Here is a 27,289-nt window from a genome sequence, read left to right as displayed (position 1 = left end):
TTTTCCTGGCTCAGAGTGGGCCTTTGGAGGTGACTACGGACGGCAGTAGTGATCGGTCCGCATGCAGTTAAGGCAATAAGTCTGTGTTACCTTATGTGACAGAAATCTAAGCATTTTCCCTGTTATTTCTGACAATTTGATAAGCAAACATGTATATTATGCTTGAGCAAATAAACCCTAATTAACAAAACTGGTAAGAAAAAATTGTCAATTAAATGCTAACATTAGCTAAGGTCTTAAGGGGTATGACTGTTGATTTTAGTTCTTGATTTTGTTTAGATATGCCAAATTGTAATTATATGAGTGATTATTGGTCGGATTATATATTTTATTATTATTTCAATTGTTAGTTGTTGGCACTTGGCCCTATACAAAAATGACAAGAGGGGATACAGTTAGAAAAAATGTTTTATGATATATTTATGGTTTGCTTCATAGGCTGTGTATTTGTGTTACTATTTTATGTGGGTCACTTGACCGTGATATATAACCAAAAGATGTAGGAATTCATTGAAAACTTAAATTAGTTTAAAAAAAGTAATAAATATTTAAAAATTTGACTGAAAGACGCAATTATATTGTTAATCGCAATTATTTCTGAGGCAATACATTGTACAGTAACTTTTGGAATTGTTACAGCTCTAAAAAATAATATTAATATTTTTTTCATAAATCACCTGGAGAGTCCGCTACAGCCCGACTCTCAAGATCAAACTGAAATCAGCTCTCATATTCAAGTTGATGTTCTGCTTGTACAACGGGTGTTTGGTAAATTGCTCTCAGTCACATTTAGAGAGGATTTGAATTGCTATTTTTATTCTCAATTCTTGTCCTATTTGGTGCTGGTGATTTATGCAGGAAAAACCCCTGGCGGTTGTTCCATCAGAGATAATCCTACTGATTATCAGACCGTAGCTGTCTGCAGCCCAGAGTCACTTCTGGATTGCTGTATGCTCGTTTGAGAAGAAATGAAAGAGATTACTTTGTTGAATCACGTAAATGGTTTTACCGCAACACATTTTGTGCGTTCGTAAATGGTCAATTTGAGCGGCATAGCGCACTCTGGCATCAAACTGGACCGGAATATATGGTGAGCACCACACTTGGAGCGCAGAGTTTTCTCTGGGCACTCTTTGATCAGATATTGATAGTGGTGTAGCCACTGGAGTCGACGGTACAGTGTTGAGATTCTACTTTGTTCAGTCTGTCAGTAAATGGCAGGTAGCTAACGTTAGCAGCCAGCTGTCTGCAGATAACAGGCTGATGTCTGTCTGATGAGTTCGTGTGCATGCTTTTCTCATCCGTCTGCGCTGAAACTGATAGTTAAAGTGGATCTCTGTGCTCTTAATTAGTTGAAGCATATTTTTAGGCCTTTATTCGACAGGACATCTTACGACAGGAAAGGGAAAGAGGGGGAATGACATGCAGCATAGGGCCGCAGGTCGGAATTGAACTTGCAGTCACTGCGGTAAGAACTTAGCCTTTGCACACAGGACGGAGCCTTTGTAAATGGGCGCACACTCAACCGCGTGAGCTACCAGGGCGCCCCATGATGTTTCAATTATAAAACGGGAAAAAATGTTTTGCCCTAAGTCTGAGAGAAAACTCTGATGAGGTATAATGTTTAAAAACATCTTCTTAATGACCCTTTAGCTAGATATATATATAAAGAGGCACTGTATTGTGCTTCTTTATATAGATATTTTTTTTCTTTTCTTTTACCAATAATGTTTTGTGCAAGTCAGGGGGGTACTTGGATTCCAAAAAATAAAATAAAAAAAATTCAAAGGGGGAACATTAATGGAAACATTTTTTGAGAACCACTGCTTTAGTGAATCTACTATACTGACCCTTCCACTTAAATCAATTGAGTTCAGAGTGAAATGTAGCTGACATACAGTGCCTTGCGAAAGTATTCGGCCCCCTTGAACTTTTTGACCTTTTGCCACATTTCAGGCCTCCAACATAAAGATATAAAACTGTAATTTTTTGTGAAGAATCAACAACAAGTGGGACACAATCATGAAGTGGAACAAAATTTATTGGATTTTTCAAACCTTTTAAACAAATAAAAAACTGAAATATTGGGCGTGCAAAATTATTCAGCCCCCTTAAGTTAATACTTTGTAGCGCCACCTTTTACTGCGATTACAGCTGTAAGTCGCTTGGGGTATGTCTCTATCAGTTTTGCACATCGAGAGACTGACATTTTTGCCCATTCCTCCTTGCAAAACAGCTCGAGCTCAGTGAGGTTGGATGGAGAGCGTTTGTGAACAGCAGTTTTCAGTTCTTTCCACAGATTCTCGATTGGATTCAGGTCTGGACTTTGACTTGGCCATTCTAACACCTGGATATGTTTATTTGTGAACCATTCCATTGTAGATTTTGCTTTATGTTTTGGATCATTGTCTTGTTGGAAGACAAATCTCCGTCGTCCCAGCCCAGGTCTTTTGCAGACTCCATCAGGTTTTCTTCCAGAATGGTCCTGTATTTGGCTCCATCCATCTTCCCATCAATTTTAACCATCTTCCCTGTCCCTGCTGAAGAAAAGCAGGCCCAAACCATGATGCTGCCACCACCATGTTTGACAGTGGGGATGGTGTGTTCAGGGTGATGAGCTGTGTTGCTTTTCACGCCAAACATAACGTTTTGCATTGTTGCCAAAAGTTCGATTTTGGTTTCATCTGACCAGAGCACCTTCTTCCACATGTTTGGTGTGTCTCCCCAGGTGGCTTTTGGCAAACTTTAAACGAAACTTTTATGAATATCTTTAAGAAATGGCTTTCTTCTTGCCACTCTTCCATAAAGGCCAGATTTGTGCAGTATACGACTGATTGTTGTCCTATGGACAGAGTCTCCCACCTCAGCTGTAGATCTCTGCAGTTCATCCAGAGTGATCATGGGCCTCTTGGCTGCATCTCTGATCAGTCTTCTCATTGTATGCGCTGAAAGTTTAGAGGGACGGCCGGGTCTTCGTAGATTTGTAGTGGTCTGATACTCCTTCCATTTCAATATTATCGCTTGCACAGTGCTCCTTGGGATGTTTAAAGCTTGGGAAATCTTTTGTATCCAATCCGGCTTTAAACTTCTCCACAACAGTATCTCGGACCTGCCTGGTGTGTTCCTTGTTCTTCATGATGCTCTCTGCTTTTACACGGACCTCTGAGACTATCACAGAGCAGGTGCATTTATACGGAGACTTGATTACACACAGCTGGATTCTATTTATCATCATTAGTCATTTAGGTCAACATTGGATCATTCAGAGATCCTCACTGAACTTCTGGAGAGAGTTTGCTGCACTGAAAGTAAAGGGGCTGAATAATTTTGCACGCCACTTTTTCAGTTTTTTATTTGTTAAAAAAGTTTGAAATAGCCAATGAATTTCGTTCCACTTCATAATTGGGACCCACTTGTTGTTGACTCTTCACAAAAAATTACAGTTTTATATCTTTATGTTTGAGGCCTGAAATGTGGCAAAAGGTCGAAACGTTCAAGGGGGCCGAATACTTTCGCAAGGCACTGTACAGTACATGGTGATGTGACTGGGCTCCGATGCTTAAATCAAAATCGGGTACTAAAAATGCTACTTCAACATCCTATTAATTAAAGTGCTGTGAAAATTCCAAAATTCAATTCAACATGGAAACTCAGTTTGCAGCAAATGGTTCCACACAGTTTACGACAGCATGCAGCTATAGACCGATTAGATTCAATTCAATTCAATTTTATTTATAGTATCAAATCATAACATAAGTTATCTCGAGACACTTTACAGATAGAGTAGGTCTAGACCACACTCTATAATTTACAAAGCCCCAACAATTCCAACAATTCCAGTAATTCCCTCAAGAGCAAGCAGTGCGACAGTGGCGAGGAAAAACTCCCTCTTGGGAAGAAACCTCGGACAGACCCAGGCTCTTGGTAGGCAGTGTCTGACGAGCCGGTTGGGGGTGTGATGAACAGTGGCGATAGTAGTCACATTAATAATGGAACAGTGACTGGATGTAGTGGGAAGCTGCAGGGTTCAGCAGGAAGCAGCAGGGTTCAGCAGGACGCAGGGCATGACATTGCAGGGCATCGCTGAGCTCAGCAGGGAGTGCAGCAGGACCACGGCGACAGCTGCTACCAGGATCTTGGTGCCAACGTTCTCCAAGGAAATACGCTGGGGGAAAAAAGCATAAGGACTCCGGGGAGTAAACTCCCCAGAAGCTAGGATTAGTAACAAGCATTTCTGGGACGGGCTGCACACAAATAGTAATAGTAATAGTAACAGTAATAGAAAGGGAGAGGAGAGAGCAGCTCAGTGTGTCAAAGGAAGGAAGTCCCCCGGCAGTCTAGAACTATAACAGCGTAACTATAACAGGTAACTAAGAGAGACAGGTCATAAGGAGAGGTAGCTTTTTCGGGCTTAGATACACGGTTATCAGTGGTTTTGGTCGAGTTGGGTCATAGTCATCTCTTGTTATGACTTGATAGTACACTTGATACACCCGAGTGCAGCTCTACTGGGACATCTGCATTTTCTGTGTAAGCTATTTACACAGCTAATGTGAAATGCGTCACTACTGCAGTGCAGTTTGATTTTCTGCTCCTCTCTCTTGCCTTCTTTCTTTGACCCTCACTTCTCTCTCACCTCGTTCCTGTTTTCCCACATCCTCCAACCCTGCGTAGTGAGATCGGTAATCTGCTAAACAGCCTGGCCCAGCCACTGGGCTTGGATAGTTAAGCCGGTTGAACTTTGCTCCTGACAACGTTGCTGTCACCTGAGTCGTGCGTCTGCTTCCTGCTTTCTTTAATTGGTGTTGTCGCTGAAGCGATCGGGCGGAATGAAACATGTCTGGGGGGGAGATGGTAAGGAGTGATTCATCATGGTTAGTTTAGGATTAATTGACATGTGTTTATCTTGTTGTTTATTTGAAATTAATTGAATCAATGGAAGATTGTCATTAAGATAGAGATGTCTGTGTTGGGTATATTTTTTTTTTTTTAGGGGGGGGGGGCTTGTGCTGGTCCAAGTGTTTCAGGGTGTGTGATATTTTATCTGAGTGTGTGAATGTAAGAATCACACTGATGGTCATTCTGAACCTTTTGTAAGGTACAAATAGTACAAAAAAAGTTAATATTGATGGAATGTCTTATTTCTATGCTCTTAAGTTTTGGAACTACAGTTCCCATTATAAACAGGAAGTATAATGTTGCCATAGTTAGCTAAATTAGTTAGGTACTTAGTTAGCGGGTGTTTACTAACTATTTAGTAACAGTTGAAAATAGGGGCCAGGTTGCGCGACTTGCTTCAGTCAACCGATTTATAGCGTTAGAACCGGGCCATCGGTCAAGTCTTGGCCCATTTAGACTGATGCAGGAGATACCAATTTGTAGAGCTGGGCAATATATCGATATTATATCGATATCGTGATATAAGACTAGATATCGACTTAGATTTTGGATATCGTAATATCGTCATATGGCATAAGTGTTGTCTTTTCCTGGTTTTAAAGTATATTGTATACTGTATAGTGAAGTTATGTAATTTTCTGAACTGAACCAGACTGTTGTAACTGTTCTATTATTTGCCTTTACCCAGTTAGTCATTATATCCACATTACCGATGATTATTTATCAAAAATCTCGTGTGTAAATGTTTTGTGAAAGCAACAATAGTCAACACTGCAATATCGTTGCGGTATCGATATCGAGGCATTTGGTCAAAAATATCGTGATATTTGATTTTCTCCATATCGCCCAGCCCTACCAATTCGTAGCGGTGAATCTTTACACCCCTACTGCTAACGTGTCTCCTCGCTTCCCTCACTCCCTCTTCCTCGCATCTTAGCTCCTCCCATCGAGGATGTGTGCGAGAGGGAGATGCGAGGAAGAGACGTGGGGACGGACGTGCCGAAGATGCCAAATGAGAAGTCCTTGACTCCATAGTGTCAGCCTTAAGCGAGACGTCAGTTACTTATGTCGTGCCGCACTGCTGTATCTGTCATGTGGAGGTGCGGCTTTTATGCAGTGAAACATTTCTTACAGAAGTGAAAACGAGGCATAGATGTAAATGGCTCTTTCTGAGAATTGCATCCTGAAACTCGTTCCCATGTACAGTATTTTGGTCTTGTAAATTCACACGTAAGCTGTAGAAGGATATAATAATAATCTTATAGTGCTATAGTTGCTATAATTATAGTGGCAAAGACATTACTTAATAATCAAATTTTACTTCCCACCAAATTACACATTCACAAATGGAAGTTTACAACTGTTCGTGTCAATGATTTCATTTCTTACAAAACAAAGAGGCTATCAAAACGATGAATGTTTTTGAGTGAAATTATCGTCATACACTCGCATATTTATTTTGACTTAATTTATGCTTTAACGATACAAAAATGTTATTGTCACATACACAGTACAATGTGGTGAAATTGTATTTCTGCAATTTAACCAAGAGGTGCAGCGTTTATGTCAGGCCACTTGATAGAAAGACTTCCCCATAGGATACACCAATGTTTCCTCTCTCCTCGCTCCTCCAGAAGCCTCCTCTCTCCTCGTGGTGCATTTAAGGAATTGGAACATCCTCTGGGATGGCGGAAGGGGGAGCGATTTCCCTGTCACAGGAGGAGAGAGGAGGCGAGGACGCATAAGTTAGCGTAATGAAAAAGCACCCATGGTGTATGTTAATGCAAAATCTGAGGAAACCAAAATAAAACCATGGCCACAATACCGAGCTAACATTTTCTTTGGACTGCAAGGAATTAGTCTTCAGAATAAAATACAAAAATCCGTTTTCTTCATTCAAATTTACAAAATTGTATCAGTCATTTTCATTTTGATGTAAAATATTTCCTGTCATCTAATCACTAAAGATGTCTTGTATAAATATGGAAAGATTATTGTCCAGTATTGTAAAACATACTGTAAAAGGAGTATGAGTACTAGATGTATCTGTATATTTTAAATGGAATTAGGTATGGAAACCACAAATGCAGACATTTTCACATATTGTAGTTACAATAATTTATTAATCGTGACACTAAAGTATGCTGCATTAAAGACGGTGTAGAAAAGAATAAGTCCCTTTAATTGCCGTGTGGTCTGGTATTTGTTGTAGGAACTGAAGAAGGAATCCAAAGAGGTCAAGGAAACAAAGAATGAGCCCAAAGAGGAGGCCTCTCATCCTCAGAAGAGAGAGAAGAGTGCAGGAAACGTGGCCAACCTGGTTCAGAGGATGAGCTTTATCGGCATCCCGACTGGTGGCTTCCTGCCTCAGCCGCCAGCAGCTGCAAAGAGTAAGATGCACTACTTTTGTTTGGGTTAAATGATACCTGTAAGTAATTGTTTGCTTGGTGTACAGGATGGGGTGAAGTGGTGTGATGTGGTTTACTGCAAGGGCCAACACTTACTTGCAAGTTATTTGACTTGTTATTTTCCCCGTTTGCTGTGTGTCCATTCATGCATACATATATCAAAAAAGAATAAAGGTCCAAGGCACTCTTCTGGCAAAAAGTTAAAAAGCCTTTATTTAGATGACTATTCCATATTGAATTTGTTAGTATGTAAAACAGAGCTGAGTAACAACCCCACGCGTAGCGGCACAAACAGCCTTCTTCCCAAAGATTCCAATATGAAATAGCCATCTAAATAAAGGCTCTTTAACTTTTTGTCACAAGAGTGCCTTGGACCTTTTTATTCTTTTTTTGAACTTTTGAGTTGTCTTCCAAAGAGCACCTTCGTTATTAGTTCGAACTTCTTAGCACTCTGGACCTTTTCTCTTCTATACATATTTGTGTGTTGTATACCAGCACCATGTCCATGTACACAAATATGTAAAGAAGAGAAAAGGTCCAGAGTGCTCAGAAGTTCGAACTGATAATGATATTAGATGGATGGATGGATGGATAGATAGATAGATAGATAGATAGATAGATAGATAGATAGATAGATAGGTAGGTAGGTAGGTAGGTAGGTAGGTAGGTAGGTAGGTAGGTAGGTAGGTAGGTAGGTAGGTAGGTTCACTCAAATGAAAATCAGTTTACATCGGACGTTTTTAATCCCAACCCTAGTATAAAGATCCTAATCTCCCTGCGGTGCTCATCAGTGACTAGCTTCATAATGATGTGTTTTAAAACTAGAACTAGGATATAATATAAAAGCCTACAGTATAAAACCGCCTACGCTTCCCTCCGCTCCAGTGTATTCCTGAACGGTTGAACATCTGACCGAGGGCTCCTCCAGCACCAGCTGGCAATCCTCACCCCGCAAACTGCTGTTCAGTCACGGAACATGATGTTAATAGCATGAGAAATGGTGCTTCTTGATTTATTCTAGTTGAATTAATCAATGGAGGCACATGCGCGATATTTGATCAGATATAAACCGACGTTTTATTTTTTTGTCCTCACAAGAGCTGACCATAAGATATTAGACATGTACTGTAGGTAAACTAATGCTGGCCGTTTTTTAATGATGTTTTGTTGTTACTTGATCAACACACTGAGCCTATCCGGAGATGCTGTGTAGGCTAGTTACACCGCCTGTTTTTCACACTGTCAGATTTGAAAATAATAAATAAAAATTAGATTCAACATAAGATCAATTCAACTGAGACCACACAGTACAATATGCATTGTTGTAAGTCTTTTGCTTTTGTTGCGTCTTGTCCATTCATGTGCTTGCATAAAAAAGGCGCCAAAAGTTAAAGATAATGCAAAGCAGGAAAGAACAGGCTGTATGATTGAATATGCGTTACTCCTGTGGAGCACTTGGTTTAGAAAGAACACATAAGGGGTCCTATTTTAACCATCTAAGTGCACGGCATGAAGCTTATGGCGCAAGTGCGCGTAGGGCGTGTCCAAATTAGGGGCGCACGATATTGAAAAAATGTGATATTGCGATATCGATAATGAATATTGCAATATCGATATTAATTTCGATATTTTTTTAAACCTATGTACAATTACCGAAGTTACAGGAAAAAGGTGACACATCTCTATATCTCTGATATCGCGATAACAATTTTGAGTCGATATGTCCAAATCCACGTTTGCTAGTTTGACAGCGGAAAAAAGGGTCCGTGCGCCCGGGGCATGGTTCACTTGGCTTAATTATTCACAGGTGTGTTTTGGGCGCAACATGCCATAAACCAATCAGAGTGTCATCTCCCATTCCCTTTAAAAGCCAGGCGCGTTTGGACCTTGGCACGTTACTCTTATGATGGCGGATTTGCTGAGCAGGAAGGAGAGAAGAAACTGATCGTATCATAATACTATTTCACATTGTAATAGGTTTGTTTAATCTTTTGCATGCTGCGCACCCGTGTGTGCGCCTAGTCTCGCGCTGTTCACGAGCCTAGGCGCATTCTACTAATTTGCTGTTAAAATAACAATGAAATGCTGCGTTACTGACTTTAGACCAGATCATTTCGTCAGTCAATGGCGCAAACACTTCCCGCTGCCTCAAGATAGCAGTACGCCAAGAATGCACCTGAACACACCGCCGTGTAAGACCAGCACGCCCATGGCCGCACAGATGGGCGCAGGTGCGTTTGCTATTTAAACGACGTGGGCGCTGGACGGTCTTAAAATGGCAAAGACGCTTGATGGACTGCGCCGGGTGCAAGACAGGGCCCTATAAGTGCATTCGAGGCTATGAAAGTATTGGCCAATCACATTCCCTACTTTCACCCCCTCAAATCTCAGAGCTCTCCCCGACACACCGACAGTTTGGGAGTCCTGTAGAGAGTTTTCCTCAGAGCAAACGTATCGTTGTCTGGGACTTCGGATGGAAATGATTTAAACTTTAGTTTTGAACCCGAACAATCTCTAACAATGGCATCATGCTGCTCATCACAGCCACACATAGGCTACCTGAATTATAATTAAAAATGTGGAGCTCCAGGCGGACGAAATAGATGGCGCTCAAACATCAGACCACTTACGTAGGCTACGGTGAAAGCTCCGAACTTCCTGTCGAAAGCACACTGTTTGTGTTTAATCCAGGGTCTGACTTCATTTTTTTTTTTTTTAAACTGAAGGCATGTAATGGTCAAAATATTATTAATAAATATTCGAATATATTCGAATATTAATATACAAACGAACTTCGAATATGATTTTTGGGCAAAAGTCAAAGCCCTAGCGCTCACAGCCGTTTCCAGTTACCCAGTGTTCAGGATGCAGTCGCCGGGTGAAAGACTGACATGAACGGACGTTCCTGAGGGATTTCTAAGCGGAGCGAGTCGTTTTAAGTGATTCCCAATTTTTTTTGTGTAGCTGTGTGAACGGTTCTCAGTGTCCATATCCAAAGCATTTGTGCATGTGAAGAAGAAACTGTTTATTATTAAGCAAAACGACACGTTGCGCATAAGCAGGGGTTCTGTGGTTAACGTTATTTTACAACATACTGATGCTGGTTGCACAAAATGTAACCAGTGGATCTTCCGTGCGTAATTGGCAGTGACATCACTCCAGTTAAAGACTGCAGTTGGAACCATTACCGGCTGCCTTCGGATGGCTATAACGAGAGTCACACACATGAAGGACAGGCCTTCTGTAAGGCGCGCCAGAGAGCACGCGTGTTGATATTTACAGGTTCAAAAGAACCCTTCCTAGCGCCTGCAAGCTATTATAGCGATAACCACCAAAACAGCCCAAACCTGGTGGGAGCACGCAGTCTCCTCACAACGTGACATCATCAAACATGTACGACAGTATCCAACATGAGGGAGGTAGAATGAGAATATACACACAAATACACTACACTTACTCACACGTTCAGACAGTTCGAGGTCTCTAAGGGGATGGATTAACGTGGCACTGAGCCAAAAAAGGCCTCAGAGTTAATGCAGGGGGGGGGCCACCTTTTTTCTCTCCAAAATTTCAAATGTCTTAACATAAATCCAACATATCATTAGCAAATATAAATCAGCCTATTTGAGGGAGGGAGGGCGATTAATGATAGGCTTACTGGCCTATAGGTAAGGCAGCCACTAACATAGCCATCCACTGATACAGTTCATCCCAAAGGATTCACTGTGCCGCATTTATGTTTACATTATTATTAACTTCTACTAAACTAAATCATGCCAACAATTATTATTTTAATAGCTTAGTATTATTACTAAAAAGGTGTGTGTGTGTGTGTGTGTGTGTGTGTGTGTGTGTGTGTGTGTGTGTGTGTGTGTGTGTGTGTGTGTGTGTGTGTGTGTGTGTGTGTGTGTATAAAGGCTTAGGTCGCCCTGCAAGTAATTGTAGGCCCAGTTTAATATGCAACTTTATTTTCTACAATATATGTAGTATGGGGTCCCTGCTCCATTTCTCTTTCAGTTTAAGGGGTTCCTTATCTTAAAAAAACATTGAAGAGCCCTGCTGTAGAGCAACCAAAGGTAGCAAGAGCACGATTGGGCGAAATGTCTCTGGAATAGGCTTTTGAGAGCCACTTGAGCATCTCAGTCCAGAAATGATATAGTCTAGGGCAGAACCCAGAGCCTTCCCTAAATCAAAATAATGTGACCCATCTGTTATGATTAGGTACGGAACAAGTTTGCATCATAAGAATATTAGTTTTCTTTAAACATACTCTACTTGTACTTTATCAGGTGATCCGAGAATGTAAATAAACAAACAAAGGCCTCTGGATGAAGTCATTTGTGGTAAATGGGGACCACTTTGGTGCTTTCTGTCCTCAGTCTGGACTTGGAACGCTGGTCTTCACACACGCACACAGACACACACAGACAGACACAGACACAGCCGAGCTCTTCTCAATTGTTAAAACAAAGACTGGCATGAGCTCACATGCACAACAGGTTGGTTGACTAACTGGTATTTTCTGACCTGCTTCTCACAGAGCCTAAGAAGAGACAGTGCAAGGCTCTCTTTGACTATCAGCCGCAGAACGAAGATGAGCTGGAGCTGAAAGCCGGAGACATCATAGACATCACTGAAGAGGTACTTTCAATGCTTGATCCAGTGTTCAAGATATCAGTTTTGGGGTTTTTGGTGTGTGGGACATTTGAGACATACTGGTGTAATATTACAACCACTTATTCTGCTTATCCACTGAAGATACAACAACTGTCAACTAGTTATTTGTGGTGCTGGCAAGTCAGAACAAGTAAGAGCCGGAAGAAGTGCTAATAATAAGTCAAGCATCAGATGTGTGTATTGCAATGTAAAGATTGGTCTTTAAGATGTTCATAATACTACTTAGTGCAACAAATAGACAACATTTCACAGTTGTTTTTTAAAATTTTGTATTTACTGGATTTATTATTATTATTATTATTTTTTTTTTTAAATGTTGATTATTTATCTATAGCAACTTACTGTGTATGTGTAGAATTAGGAGCAAGAGTGTTAAGCTTCCCAAGACGTCACTCCCTGAGGTACACCGGACACTCGGAGCCACCAGATTTCTTTGCATTTAACATTTTGGGGGAAAAAAAAAAAAAATCACATTACCATGTCAGGTGGTTTATGTCTCATAATGTCTTCTCTGCAGGTTGAAGAGGGCTGGTGGAGCGGCGACTTGAACGGCAAGTCAGGACTGTTTCCCTCCAACTTCGTCAAAGAGCTGGACGCCACGGGAGAGGACGGCGAGTCCAACGACACGGCGGCAGATGAGACGGGTAAGATGGAAACAAGCCGGGGCCCATTGATGTGAAGGTGGCAACTTGGTTGGATAAACATTAGAGAAGGTGAACTGGAAATGTGTGTTTGGTTAGGCAAGATACCAAAACAAAGTTCAAGGCAGGCGCATAGTGATGGTTTTTCCTGTTCTTCATAGACTCAACTGTGGATGTCAACCTGCGTAGAGCTTTAAAATGCACCTCATGCACCTTTTACTAAGTCAGCTCTGTTAGCTTATAACATCTGCTTACATCATTTTTCAGAGACCGTTTATTCTCTGGTTGAGATATTGGATAATTTAATGCAGAGCATTTCTTAGAAGTGTAGTAGTGGGATGTCCAGGTGTTATTGCAGCTGAAACAAGCCTCAACAAGAAGTTTGGCTGAGGGTTCAGTCTGCAGATGGATGTTTCTAAGCCTCTTGTCTGTAATATATATATATATATATATATATATATATATATATATATATATATATATATATATATATATATATATATATATATATATGAATGATACAAGTTCCCTGTCTTGCATCTGTTTTTCATCAGGGCTGTGGTATACTGTAGACATTCATAAGAACTACTGAGTTTTTTAATGAATGAATATTTTTCTTCATATACATAGCAATGTTATAATGTAAATCTTTTCAAAAAAAAAAAAAAAAAAAAAAAAAAAAAAAAAAAAAAAAAAAAAAAAAAAAAAAAAAAAAAAAAAAAAAAAAAAAAACACACCCCCCCCCCCCCCCCCCCCCCCCAAATAAAAAAAAAAAAAAAAAAAAAAAAAAAAAAAAAAAAAAAAAACTATATCAAAAAAAAAAAAAAAAAAAAAAAAAAAAAAAAAAAAAAAAAAAAAAAAAAAAAAAAAAAAAAAAAAAAAAAAAAAAAAAAAAAACATGGATCATATCTATACATAAAAGCAGCATTCATGTCAACTTTTTTTTCATTCCCTTCCATATATATATATATATATATATATATATATATATATATATATATATATATATATATATATATATATATATATATATATCCCACTTTCATGTCTTCAACTTTCCTCTCAAATAATATGGAATGCTGTTTTATTCAATATTAAATAAATTAATAAATAAATAAATGTGCCTTTGAAGGCTGATAATAGAGTATTGCAGCAGGAGGCAAAGCAGCAAGATGTCATACTTTCACCCTCTAATTTGGATCAGCCCCAGCATACATCCGGGACATGGTCAAACCCTGTACCCCAACCCGCCCACTCCGCTCCGCATCAGCCAGCCTGCTTGCTGCCCCCTCACAGCGAGGAACAACTTAATCACTCAACGAAATCCCGACTGTTTACTTTCCTGGCTCCTAAATGGTGGAATGAGCTCCCTATTGACATCAGGATGGCCGAAAGCCTGCGCATCTTCCGCCGAAGGCTAAAAACACATCTCTTCCGACTACATCTCAGATAAACATAAAAAAAAGAAGAGTCTATATATTTCTTGATGCTGCACTTTCATATGGCTCTTTGTAGTTTCACTTATTTAAAGCTAATGTACTTGCACTTACTACTTGTCTGGAGTTTGCACCTTCAGGGTTGAAAGCACTTAATTGGAAGTCGCTTTGGATAAAAGCGTCAGCTAAATGACATGTAATGTAATTCATGTCTCTCCCTGTTGTATTCCCTCTGCAGATGGAAGTGGAATGGAAAGCGTCCCCACCCCCACATCCCCTCAACCTGCCTCAGGGAACGGAGTCATAGCTCAGCCCAAGAAGATCCGAGGCGTTGGCTTCGGAGATATTTTCAGAGAAGGGTCGGTCAAACTAAAGGCCCGGCTGCCAAGCTCCGAAACCGAGGAAAAGAAGGCGAGAGTAAGTGTGACGCAACCTCCGAATACACATATGTAACCGAAGAAATGCTGCTGAAGCTGAGCTCCATAGAAAAGCATTCTGATTTCCTTTTTTGTGTATTTACATATGTGTCACAGAGCATTATAACATTGGCGAAAAGAAACGAAAACATGAATCCCTGTGTTTTATCTTTTCATTTACATACCACTGCAAAAACAGTGTTGCTGCTAAAACAAGCCACCCATTTAGACATATTGACCATTAAATATCACATAGACATATTATTGCATATTTTACAGCTGAATTGTATTGAAAAGTGAAATTACCAAAACACATTTTTAACGCTTTTTAAACTTTTTCAGGAAGTGTAAAAATTAGGATTCAATACAGTAACTATTTACTTGTCAAGACAGATATTTTTCCGTGTAGAGATACAGAGAGACATTAAAACTTCTTACAGAACATCCTACTTTAGCTCCTGAAAAATGTGCACTTTTAAATTGCACATGTACTTTATTTCCAGGAGGTTGCATAAACAGGGGCAACTGTTTTTGGTTACTTTTTTGACGCTAAGTAGTTAAATGGCATTTGTCCTTATTTACTAAAAGACTGCACTAAGGTTTTGTATTGGCTGCATTATGTATTTTAGGGACTTCCTGTTTGCTAGCCCAAAAAAAGTGTGTACAGCAGCAGTCTGCCCTTCTACAAACACTATGTTTACATGCACACTAATATTCCACTATTATTACGGATATGACAATATTCCGAATTTGAATCGGGTCTTGTAAACAGCATATTCCGTTAGAATGTTCAGAATAAGGAATTTTTTCCAAAGCATTTTTCCCATTAAGGCATGTGGCCTTATTGGCCGATATTATTCGGGTTCTAGAATCATTCTTAGGACATGTATACAGCGCATTTAGACAGGGTTTCTGCGGGGTCTTAAAAAGTCAAAAATTTCAAAATCAAATTTTTAGGCCTTAAAAAGTCTTAAATTCGCTGTATTTCGCAGTGTTGTGTTCTAGGTCTTAAATTATTTTAAACAGGTAACATCCATGCAACGCTAGCTCTAATGCTCTTTTTTTATTATTATTCCGTGGTGTTGTAGTTCTTTCAGCTTTCGTGATATTGGCGGTGAGTCTCTTTCGGATTGTACCACAGACATAAAACTGATTTTAATCTTCAGCTATGGGGAAGTGCAAGTTTAGCGATACTTTGCTTGAAAAAAACTGAATTTAGGGCTTATAGATGTTGTGATAAAGGCCTTAAATTCCATTCATAAAAAGGTCTTAAAAAGTCTTAAATTAGACTTGGTAAAACCTGCAGAAACTCTGCGTATCGGGCGCCTGGGTAGCCCGCCTGGTAGAGCAGGCACCCATATTAGGAGGTTCACTCCTCAACGCAGCGGCCACAGGTTCGACTCTGCCCTGCGGCACTTTGCTGCATGTCATTCCCCCTCTCTCTCCCATTTCATGTCTTCACCTGTCCTATATAAATAAAGGCCTAAAATACCGAAAAACTCTAAACTAAATAAAATGAATATGCGTCTCAATCAGGGTTTTACCTTTTTTTTCTTTTTTTCTTTTTTCCTATTGGTTTATTTAAAAGGGGACAGTGCAATTTCATAAAACACATGAACAAACATGGTTAAAAAAGCCAGAATTAGACAAAAGGCTATTTTTCATCTGTAGTCCCCTGGCCAAGATGTAAAAGAAGCATTAAAATACGAACATGAAGAAACAAGTAGTACCTGACAGGCAACTTCCTCTTGCCTGTTTACGGCGTACAGTCAGCTCTGGGAGTTGCTATGGTTGTTACCAGAAATCAACCAGCCAGCAGTTAGCATGGCTGCGGTAGTCATGCATGTCCAAAAGAAAAGTCCACATTTCTGGTCGGTTGGAATATTGTCTTTTTCAGAATTGGGGCAAAAAACGGAATATTATGTGCACGCATAGTCACCGTCATTAAAAAGATTGCATTTATCCCCATATTTAAGTGATATCACGTCGATCCCCTACTCATGCAGTATAAATAGCCTGGCATCTGTTCCTATTTAGCAGCAACTCATGCAAATCAGATGAACTGTGTCTGGGCTAATTTACATCTGTAGTCTCAGTAAATAAAATACATGCAAAATGTTGCACTCCTGACAGTTATTTGCGGAAATCGATTTAAAACTTCCCCTCAGTCTCAGTAACCTCTTCAGTCACATCTCTTCTTCATCTATATGACATGTGGGTTATCTAAATGATTTATTTCGGTGTTGTTTTGGAGGAAGTGTCTTTGGTCAGCCTGGCACAGATTTACCTTTTTTGAGAGGTCTGTTTTAAATTTTTCATTTGATTTTTTTATTAGGATCCCCATTAGCTGATGCAGAACATCAGCCACTCTTCCCAACCACAGATGAGACTTTTTCAGACAAAAAAACCACATGAAATAAACATAAATAATGTTGTTTACTGCCTATACTAAAGGAACATACCCATATTCATGTGAAGTTTTATGTTTGGTGTAAATACACTTGTTTTGCTGTCCTCAGCACATGTACTTGCATAAAAAGGCAAGCTGGATATACAATTTAAAATGCCATCCAGTTTGAGATCGATTGGAATTTTAGCCAGTATGGAAACAGTTATTCTAAATTGTAATACAAAAAAAACTTGAAAACCCAATTTTAGATGTCTTATTTTTTCTGTTTTGTTTGTAATTTATTTCCTTTTTTTTGGCAGGGGGGGGGGGAGCACAAGGGAGGATAATGACATGTTAAGAACACACTGACATACAGATGTATCAGTTCCAACAGAGGTTCACGGCTTAGTTAAGCATGTAACTCCGCTCTGAAACTCTTCCCTCTTTTCCTTCTCTCTCCCCTTCACAACAGCCACTCTCTTTCACCACTAGCACGGCTTCCTCCGCTCTCCTCCACTCCTCACATCCCACCACATGTCGCATGCTCTCACACTCTCTTTGGCCTTGACCCGCCCACCTCAGCCCATCACTGCCCTCCCTTCTGGCTGCAGTAGGATCACGGATATAAAGCATCCTGCTTATGACATTTTCCCTTTTGGACTTTTTTTTGGCCGTTATTGGTGATTTCTGAACTGATCAGTTATCATGTAGTACATGCATTCATTTCTGTTAAAGCTTTAGTGCGTCACTTTGTTTATATTAATGGACGTTGGTTACATTCAAGCCGTTGCCAAATGAGTTGACACAAAGCTGATCTCGCATAGCCAGACCTTCCTCCACAGCGCTGCGGAGGAAGGTCTGGCTGGTCCACACAGCATTCCGGGGATGGGAGAAAAACGTGCTCTTGTTCATTGACATTTCTTTAAACCAATCACAATCGTCATGGGCGGTGCTACGCGCCGAGTGGAGCCACGGCGCCGCTGCAAAATAGCCTCGGGAAGGAACTTGTTTTGGTGGAACGTGTCCATGTTATTTTAATCCTCCGTGTCCTCCTTGGCTACTAGCAACTGTGTTGAGGGATGGGGGTAGTGCGCAATCATGGAAGGCTTGCATCATGTGGACGCGCCAACAGTTTTCTTGTCATTACTTAGAATTCCTCATGGGGGAGACAGAAACAACGCACTATAGATTTTGATTTGATTTTAAAGTTGTTGTTTTTTTCGAATATGTAAAGAACAGCAGACAAGAAATAAAAACAAAACAAATCATTAGAAACACAGAACAAGACAATAAGTTAATAATGCTAATAACAATACCAAATCCACTGGTTAAGATTCTGCCGAATACCGAATCCTACTCCCATCCTCAGTCCATTAACACAGTAAACACATTAATGAAGTAAATAACTTCCACAGCCTCTAAAATATTTAAATGTAACAACTCAATGTTGAATTCACACGCTCTTTTCACATCGTAGGAAAGCACATCGTAGAGCTGGGCAATATATCGATATAATATCGATATCGTGATATGAGACTAGATAACGTCTTAGATTAGAAAGCTAAGGTTAGCTAATGAGCAGCAGCCGGCCGTTGGGTTGCTCCGTTCCCACTATAGGGAAACTCATTTAGGCTACAGAGAGAACAGAAGTTGCTGCATTTTGGCTGCTGTCTGTAGATTCCGTCATGAACAACTCCGTATTCTTTCGGATGTTTTATACGCAAATGTTTTAACAGCAGCGATGTTGTGTATTGTTTAGGGTCCTCGCCACCACGAGACAAATCGGCATTGCAAATTGAACATGTAGCTGGCCTTCTTTTGACTGAAAGTACTGCCAAACAGCACTTTTTCTGTTCATGAGTAACATTTTCACTTTCTCACAGCCTACTGCATATAATACAATTACAGCCTAGATTCTTTTTAGATGTAGGGAGTAAAGCATGTTACAACAACTGACCGCTCCTTTTAAAAAAAAAAGGAGTGGATTTCGGTGCATCCCTATTTAAAATAGAACTGTCTATCTTTTTTTAGTGGTGCCTTTTTATATTCAATTCAGTGTTCAATTTCTTCAATAAAACAATGTTGGAAATTATTTCCTTTCATTTGTTTTAAATTCAACAAGCAATTAGTTGTATTTTAGCAGAATACTGAAAGCAGCAGAAATGTAGAACTGAGTCCACTTTAATATCGGTTTATTTATCGCAAGTAATATCGTCGAGATATTCAACAACGTTATCGCATATCTTCCTCATATCATGCAGCCCTAATAATGGTACACCTTTTTATTTTATCTTTATTTCTATGTAGTCTTTTTGACTCACTAATCATCACTTACAAGGTGTAACATCAGACATCCCTTGTGTGGCAGGAAAGATATTCTTTCTTTCCATATCTGCTGCAATCCTTAACTTCTAACCCCAAAATTAACGGCATCATTCATACACATTTCTACTTAATAATTCCCACACAAATTCATAGACAGGACTCCTTCACATGAAGCCACATATCCACTCGTGCGATAAATCATTTCCATCTGTATTGTTTGCTTCATTTTAGCCAATCCCATCATTACCATCTGCTGCAAAGCCCGCCCATCCCAACGTGACCGACTCGCAGAGAGCAGACGGAGACAGCAAATCCAAAGGTATATATAACACTACAGTATGAAATTGAATACTGAAAAGGATACTTTAACATGTGGGAAGTGTATTTACTGTCCTGTTTACTACTAAAGTTGGTGCGCTAGCCCTGTTAGCATTATTTGCATGTCATTAGTTACAGCTCCACTGTGTAGTTTGGATATGACGAAGCATCACTTGCAAATACTGAAAAAGCCGTTATTCAAAAAGAATTGACCCCAAGTAAGTGGATTGTAAACCTTGTTTTGTTTGTGTATTGCGGAAATATGATGGGATGTTCAAATCCCTAAGAAATGTGTCAGCTCTGGATGCCTGGGTAGCTCACCTGGTAGAGCGGGAGCCAATATATAGAGGCTTACTCCTCGACGCAGCGGCCGCGGATTCGACTCCGACCTGCGGCCCTTTTCTGCATGTCATTCCCCCCTCTCTCTCTCACCTTTCAAGTCTAAGCTGTCCTATAGAAATAAAGGCCTCAAATGCCCAAAAAAGAATCTTCAAAAAAAAAAGACCATTTTTAAGATGTGTGCTTGTCTGTGTTGATTTGTCGGGGGGGGGATGCGTGGGATTTCCCCCTTTCTGGTCTACAAATCCCTTCCTCCGCTGACCTATACCTATACCTAAAATAGAAGTATTTTAAACTAAGTAAATGTGAACACATAGTGCCATAGAACGATAAAATCCGAGCGGCAGTTGCTGGTTGTGTTTAGCCGCTACAGAGCTCCGGGACGCCGGCTACCAAGTAGAAAGTATTTAGTTTTTACCGCGAAGTGAACCCCACTCTCCGGCTTGAAAGCGCTGTTTTATTTTGACACCACGTTGTGCTATTTCATTTTGAGATTATTTTCCATTGAATATTGACGTTCATAAATAAGGCGTTTTGGCATGGCTGGCCGAGTGGCACTATATACATGGTATTAGAAGGGGAATTTAATTCTTTTTTTTTTTGTGCATGATCAAAAATTTATCGAAATCTATTTTTATTTATTTATTTATTTTATTTTTTTTACAAATCACACCCTGCTTAGATGGATAATAAATACTGTAGCTGTATAATTGTACTTCTAGTATGCTCTGTTTGGCTTCCTTGTGTGCTTTTGCCTATACATCTTGTTAAGACTCTATTATTTCTGTTTCCTCAGCAAAAGAGTACTGTAAGGTCACATTTGCTTTTGAGGCTACAAATGAGGATGAGCTGACCATAAAAGAGGGCGATATCATCCACATCCTGAGCAAGGTACGTTTTCAGTGCATAATGCATTAAAAGTTGAATTGAATGGCAAAACACCTGGGCTTATAGACGGAATCACTGTGACCTCACGCTAACACAACAGTCACTTCCGGGTTGACAATTGGCAGTTGATTTGAACTGTGGAGATATGTAAAATCTGCAAACTCTTTTTAAAAAATGTATTTCTGTCTGTAATTTTCAGCTGTAACCGTAACATTTAAAGAAATTTAGTTAAACACGGTGATCCGACCTATGTGACGTTTCTGCTGTGGTTATTTTCTGTACTGTCTTGCTTTGCTAGCATGTTTGATAAACCAAATTTAACGTTACAAACAGCAACCGGTAACACTTTATTTGAAGAAATGTGTGCATAAGACTGACATGACACCTGTCATGAACATGAAGGAGTCATTTTAAGTATTCATGACTGTTGTCATTAAGCGTCATTGGTATATAGATATCATTCATGACTCCGTCATATAAGCATTCGATGATGAAATCATGCTCAATGCTCTCATGACAGCCAATGTAAAAAAAAAAACAACCTATTAATGACATTTTAATTTAATGTTAACACATGAAGCTAAATAGTTTATTAAAGTTTGGTATGACCTATTTATGACTGGTTATGTTGTCTAGGTTAATGTCAAGTTGTCATTACAAAGACATTGACAGGTTGTACTGTCTTGCTTAATGTCAAGTTGTCATAACACAGATTGTTGGCTAACACTTTTCTTGAAGGTATCTACATAAGAGTGACATGACACTGTCATGACACAGTCATAACACATGAACCCTAACTCTAACCATAACTTGTCATGACAAAAACCGAATGACACTTTATGACTTGTTTATAATGTTTGACACATTTGTGACCGTGTCATATCACTCTTACGTAGATACCTTCAAGTAAAGTAAAGTGTAACCGATTTGTTGTCTTAATGTCAAGTTGTCATGACAAAGACATCTCGGACAATGCTAACTTCATATATTAAAAGTGTGTAATAATTTACCAAATGACAACAGTCATGAATACTCAAAATGACTCCTTCATGTTTATGACTGATGTCATGTCATAATAATGACAGTGTCATGTCAGTCTTATGAACACCCCTTCAAATAAAGTGTTACCCAGCAACAACTCGCCACCGGTCAGACTAACCGCTAGTTTTGGGTGATGTAATTTTCTTTAGTCTGTGGCCCAACATGTAATAGTAAGTTAGTAGTTAGTAAGTGTGTTGAAATATGAAATGTCAAACATACATTTTAGATGATTGAGATGAGAGTATATCACGTTGTTTCTCGCCCCTGTTCGCTCAGCACCATTGAAGAGAGATGCTGCAAATGTATCAATGGTATATGTATGGGTCATCTAATGTCTTCTCTGTCTGGCCATAACATTTTATCGACATCACACCTGATTTCCTCCGTTGCAATGCAACGAGGGAACGTTATTTTGGCACGATGCAGCCACCCACTACAACAATCTCCTGTGATATCCTCACCTGTCACCTGTTGGCGTGTGGTTGCTCTAAATTTAGAGGGAATTGAATTGTTCCCCATTTAGCCGAAGTCTATTAATCTGAAAACTTTTACAACAAAACCACATACCTATTATGTATCTAATATATATGTATATGTGAGGTTATTGTGATTGTTGGTTGCTCTATTTTGCATGTAGGGATTTACACAATGAACATGTGAATAGTTGCATTTGAGTATATTATGATTCAATAGCAAATGAATGCAAACTATTTTGATCTGCATGCAATGCATTTTGTGCCAAAGCAATGATAAATGACTATAGTCATGTGAACAACTGACCTAATGTTCATATAAATAGTCTTATATTTGATGATTGTGCCAAAGCAATTGAGAAAAACTGTAATAGACCATGTCTCCTTCAGTTTCCCCACCAAGACTATATTAGAAAGCTGCCGCCATCTAGTGGACACTGTTGAGAATTGTTTGTGAAATGATCAGAAGTGTTGTTTTTTTGGTAATTTTATCTACTTTTTTTTTTTTTCTGGAGCCCTTTCAGCCCCTTTTTTTATTATAGAGACATTTTTACACCTTCCTTTACATCCTCCCTACTACAGTAGAGTGACTTTAACATTGGACAGTGCTTTAAAGTTAAAGTGAAAATAAAGAAATAATCATTAGACGGGAATATTAGAAAGAAAGTGACAAAGCAAAGATCACAAATTGATCACTAAAGTGTTGTCATTCACGCTTTGTTAATTCGATCTCTAACAGGACACAGGAGAGCCCGGCTGGTGGCGAGGGGAGATCGGGGGCAGGGAGGGTGTCTTCCCTGACAACTTTGTAGCCATGGTGACTGATGCAGAGAAAGAGGTGAGATCAGCACATGAACAAAACTACTACCGTTGGAAACTATTTTCATAACCGATTAATCATTTTGCACGGTTGATTAGGGCTGGGTATGGTTCAAAAATGTTTGATGCAATACCAATACCGCGACTTTGATACCGGTTCCTAAACAATCCTTTTCTATACCAATTTTATAAAACAAAAAGAAACTACAACTTTACACATTATGGCACAACTCTTTTATTTATTTTTCAGCTCCTACTACGTAAGCCCTGTCTCTGAGTAAGTTTTTCCTGCATGCGTCTACGAAGTGTAACGTTAGACAGCCAATCACCAGCATTATTAGATCTCGGTAGAAGCATGCTACATGCTTATTGGCTCACTGATGCTGATCAGATTTAGATATTGAATTTGGGTATTGAATGACGAGGCATTTTTCTATGCTCGATACTTTAGAGGCAATTCGGTCGGTGCCTAAAAAGTATTGTTGGTTGTACAAAATGAGCATTTTTATGACATCACTTTGGGCTCTGGGAAATTGTGATGGGCATCTTAGACCACTTTCTGACATTTTACCGATCAAATGATTAGATGATGACACTAATAGTTAGTTGCAGCCCTTAAAGGAACAGTAATTATCTTTTTTGTATTGCACAAAATGGGTGAAATTTGTAAAAAGTCTTTAAAGTCCCCCTCCATTCAAATATGTGTTTTTGTCATTGTCACTTCACTTAGATCTATGCATGGTGTATGTACAGAGTGCTGCAAAGAGACTCCCGCACACTGTCTAACTTAACAAAAATAAATGTAATAGCTGGCAACGTTTCGGTACCTGACCATCATCAGGCAAATCTGTTATAAAGTGTGACATAAGAAGGCTGTTTTCACATCTGCTAAAGAGGAAAAGTTTAACATGTGGACGTACCAGCAGGGATTTGGGACAACATAACTAGTTTCGAAGCCGGTGGTGCTCCAATATGCAACTTAAGCAAGTGTGGTGTGGAAATTAGCATCTTACACAAACACTAGGAATTGGACTTTTCAGTGAAGTAGTAAACATTTTTAAAATTGCAAATATTTGTATATTCTTACATCATAATTCAATGCAGGAGAAGAAATAGGTTTAATCTTAAGACCGGGTCATAGTAAAGGAGTTTGTTGAGCTATTTTTGTGTGTAGGGGATCTCTAAATATTCAGTGGAAATGTAATGTGGCTATGGAGGGTGTTGGTGCCTGCAATGCTTGGGCCCCACACTTTATAAATAATAAAAAAGACACCATCATTAAAAAGCTTTAACAAGTTTGACTTTGAAGTGAGAAATATATTTAGAGCCTGAAGATTTTTCCTGTAGAAGATTGATGTCCTTTCACCAAGATATCTTGGCAGATATGACTGAACAAAACCGTACTATACCTTACATCATCTAATTAATAGTATGTAGAGTGTAAGCACAGCTTAGGTTTTCCCACATAGAAAATCCTGTTTTAATTTTCATGAAGGCTCTTCCACATCAGCCAGATGCCTTTTAGGTGAGTACATATGCTGCCCTGTCGCGTCCTTGCAAAGACCTGAACTGCTCACAGACTGATGATGATGATAATAATAATAAGACTTCAGTCAGGCTAACCTTAAGAGGATTATGGCTGGCTTCCATCAACATATTGACTGCCACTCCACACCACTGTTGACATCAATGATGGCATCTAAGTTCAAAGTAGCTTTGTTGTCATTATATTGAGAACAATAAAATGAAATTTAGTTGGCAGTTCCCCGTGGCATAAAAACAGTTAAAAGACAGGCACAACAATAAAACATAAAATTACTAAGAACACAATAAAGTGCAATGTGATGGGCAAGCACAGCGGGCAGCAGAAATACTGTATAATGACAAGGGCAATGGAACCAGTAAAAACAATTCAATGTTATGTTGTGTTATTACATGATGGAAATACTTTGTGTGATGTGGATGTGAATAGTGGAATATTAGCGTGCATGTAAATGAGAGCGTCCTGACGGAGAACATCACTGCCTGGTACAAAAACAGCACCTAACAGGACTGCAAGGCCCTGCAGAGAGTGGTTTATTTGGCTGAACACACCATAGGCGGTGCCCCCAAAGAAAAAAAGGTTAGCAGAATCATTACAGATCAAAACTTCCCCGGTAACGGCCTTTTCTCCCAGTTGAGGACGAGAAGAAGGTACTGGATGCACCAGGCCAGAGGAGTGAGTGAGTGTGTCTGTTCTGTATGAAGGCTGAGTCCAACTGATTTCTGTTTATTAATGCAAAGGACATTGGAGCCCTTTGATGTTATCCCCGATAAAGGTTTGAAGTTTTCCACAGACATCAATTCTTGATTATATTCTGTCTTCTCATTTATATTTTAGACGCCCACGTCGAGAATGTCACTGAGATCATCTCCCAAGCAGGAGTCTGAAGAGGTAAGCTGTCAGTGTCTCTGATGAAAGAAGACCACCTAAGGTCTTTGGTACGAGTGTCAATATGTGTAATACCAGGGTGGATTAGAGTGAACTCGCTATCAGCTCTGAACATGTGGTGTGTCGTAATCATTTCAAAAGAGAGAAAAAATAAAAATAAATCCCTGCTGGTTCTGACTGCCTTTGGATCCCTTTCAGTTCAGGTCTCGTATTTATACATGTCATGGTCAGGTAGGTTTTCCTTCAGCTAAGGTTGCCATGGGTCCATTTTGTACAACAGGTCCAAAACTTCTAGTCACTACTACCCTCAATGGTATTTTTAAATACAGGCACTAAGTGTAAAGCACACATATGTTTCTGTACTTAGTCCAGACCCCTGTTGCCTAATCTAGCTTGTAGTTCAGCTAAGAAACAGAGAAAGACTTTGGCTCAGCATCATCATTAAAGGAACACGGCGACTTACTGAGACTTTAGCTTATTCACCGGATCCCCCAGAGTTAGATAAGTCCATGCATACACTTCCCATCTCCGTGCATGTCATAACTCTGTCTGGCGCACACACCGCTAGCCTAGCTTAGCACAGATCCTGGAGGTAACCGGCTCCATCTAGCCTACTGCTCCCAATAAGTGACAAAATAACGCCAACATTTTCCTATTTACATGTTGTTATTTGTATATAATAAACTTTATTGCAGACACAGGTCCATATAACACGCCATACAGTATAAATAGTCTAAAACAGGAGATACAAGAATACATAAAAATTGCATATTAGCCTATAGGATATACAATGCCGTCTTAACCTAAAAGTGTATCTATAAGCAGCTTTTCAGAGGACTGACTAGGGCTTCAATTATGTGGTTCTCTGACTTGTCCAGGCGACACATAAAACTTAACATCAGTTGTCTTAAGAGTGCCTCACAGGTTGGCACTCTAGTGAACACAAACAAATGACTGGCACTATGCCACCTGGGGACACGAAGCAGCAACCTCATTGCATCATTGCATGCTACCTTCAGCCTCTGCATACTTTCTTTCTTATGTTTAGACTACAAATGAGCAGTATATAACGGTGTGATGTAGGTTCTAAACAGAGAGCACTTCACAGAGTCAGAGCACATAGAAAACCTTCTGCGCTGTCGATAGAGGTCTTTATCATCCGTCCATTCATCGGATATGACATGTCCTAGGTATTTAATTTCCTCACATACAGCAAGAGGACTATCTGACAAATAAAAGGTCGGAAAAGTTTATCTCCTGTCCTAAGTGCTTCTAACTCTCATTATGTGGCTTTTCTTAGCGTTATACTTTATGTCATGATCACGGCCATACTGAGAGCACACCTTCAGCATCTGCTGCAGCCCAGCACTATATGGACAGAGCAAGAACATGGTTGTCTGCATACAGAAGATGATTAACAATATTGTTGCCCACAAGACAGCCAGTTTTTAACCTATTTATAACTGATTTGATAATGCATCCATATAGACATTAAAGTGATGGTTCGGAGTAATTTCACCCTAGGGTCCTTTGCACCATGACCTCGAGCCAAACACCCCCCCCCCAGAAGCTTTTTTCACCTGGGTTGAACACTGGGAGAGTTAGCGTAGAGTAGCGTTATCAGCTGAATAGCTTAGCACAGGGGCTAATGGATCCAGTGATGTATCTCGTAAATGACCCCACTAATAATGCCCGAAATGATACCAAACTTCTACACTAGTACAAATAGGTTATTTACTCATAAAACGATGGATTGGAAAGTTTGTAAGTACACCAGAAGTGTATGTAA

The 27,289-nt window shown here is 39.6% G+C and overlaps 1 protein-coding gene and 1 long non-coding RNA gene across 4 annotated transcripts in view; one reads left to right on the top strand and one right to left on the bottom strand.

The window, feature by feature from the left end:
• The window catches only part of LOC120546734 (CD2-associated protein), an 89,032-nt gene that overhangs the window by 29,138 nt on the left and 32,605 nt on the right, over positions 1–27,289 (top strand). For 2 of the 3 annotated variants that reach the window (XM_039781890.1, XM_039781889.1), the window contains exons 3-10: positions 7,112–7,289; positions 11,848–11,948; positions 12,502–12,628; positions 14,300–14,478; positions 19,423–19,510; positions 20,645–20,739; positions 22,990–23,088; positions 25,450–25,503. In XM_039781890.1, coding sequence (XP_039637824.1) covers positions 7,112–7,289; positions 11,848–11,948; positions 12,502–12,628; positions 14,300–14,478; positions 19,423–19,510; positions 20,645–20,739; positions 22,990–23,088; positions 25,450–25,503 — 921 coding nt within the window. Of the gene's footprint in view, positions 1–4,800; positions 4,855–7,111; positions 7,290–11,847; positions 11,949–12,501; positions 12,629–14,299; positions 14,479–19,422; positions 19,511–20,644; positions 20,740–22,989; positions 23,089–25,449; positions 25,504–27,289 lie in introns of those variants that run through there. The other variant, XM_039781892.1, reaches the window with a different exon arrangement.
• LOC120546735 lies at positions 4,330–12,591 on the bottom strand. The gene is made up of 4 exons (XR_005636929.1): positions 12,462–12,591; positions 7,217–7,280; positions 6,407–6,608; positions 4,330–4,840 (listed from the first exon to the last, which is right to left on the bottom strand). It is a non-coding gene; the product is annotated as an uncharacterized LOC120546735 (long non-coding RNA).

Source organism: Perca fluviatilis, chromosome 18, assembly GCF_010015445.1.
Source record: "Perca fluviatilis chromosome 18, GENO_Pfluv_1.0, whole genome shotgun sequence".
NCBI classification, from domain to species: domain Eukaryota; kingdom Metazoa; phylum Chordata; class Actinopteri; order Perciformes; family Percidae; genus Perca; species Perca fluviatilis.
Note: the sequence above shows the minus strand (reverse complement) of the source record. Positions and strands in the feature narration are given on the sequence as shown.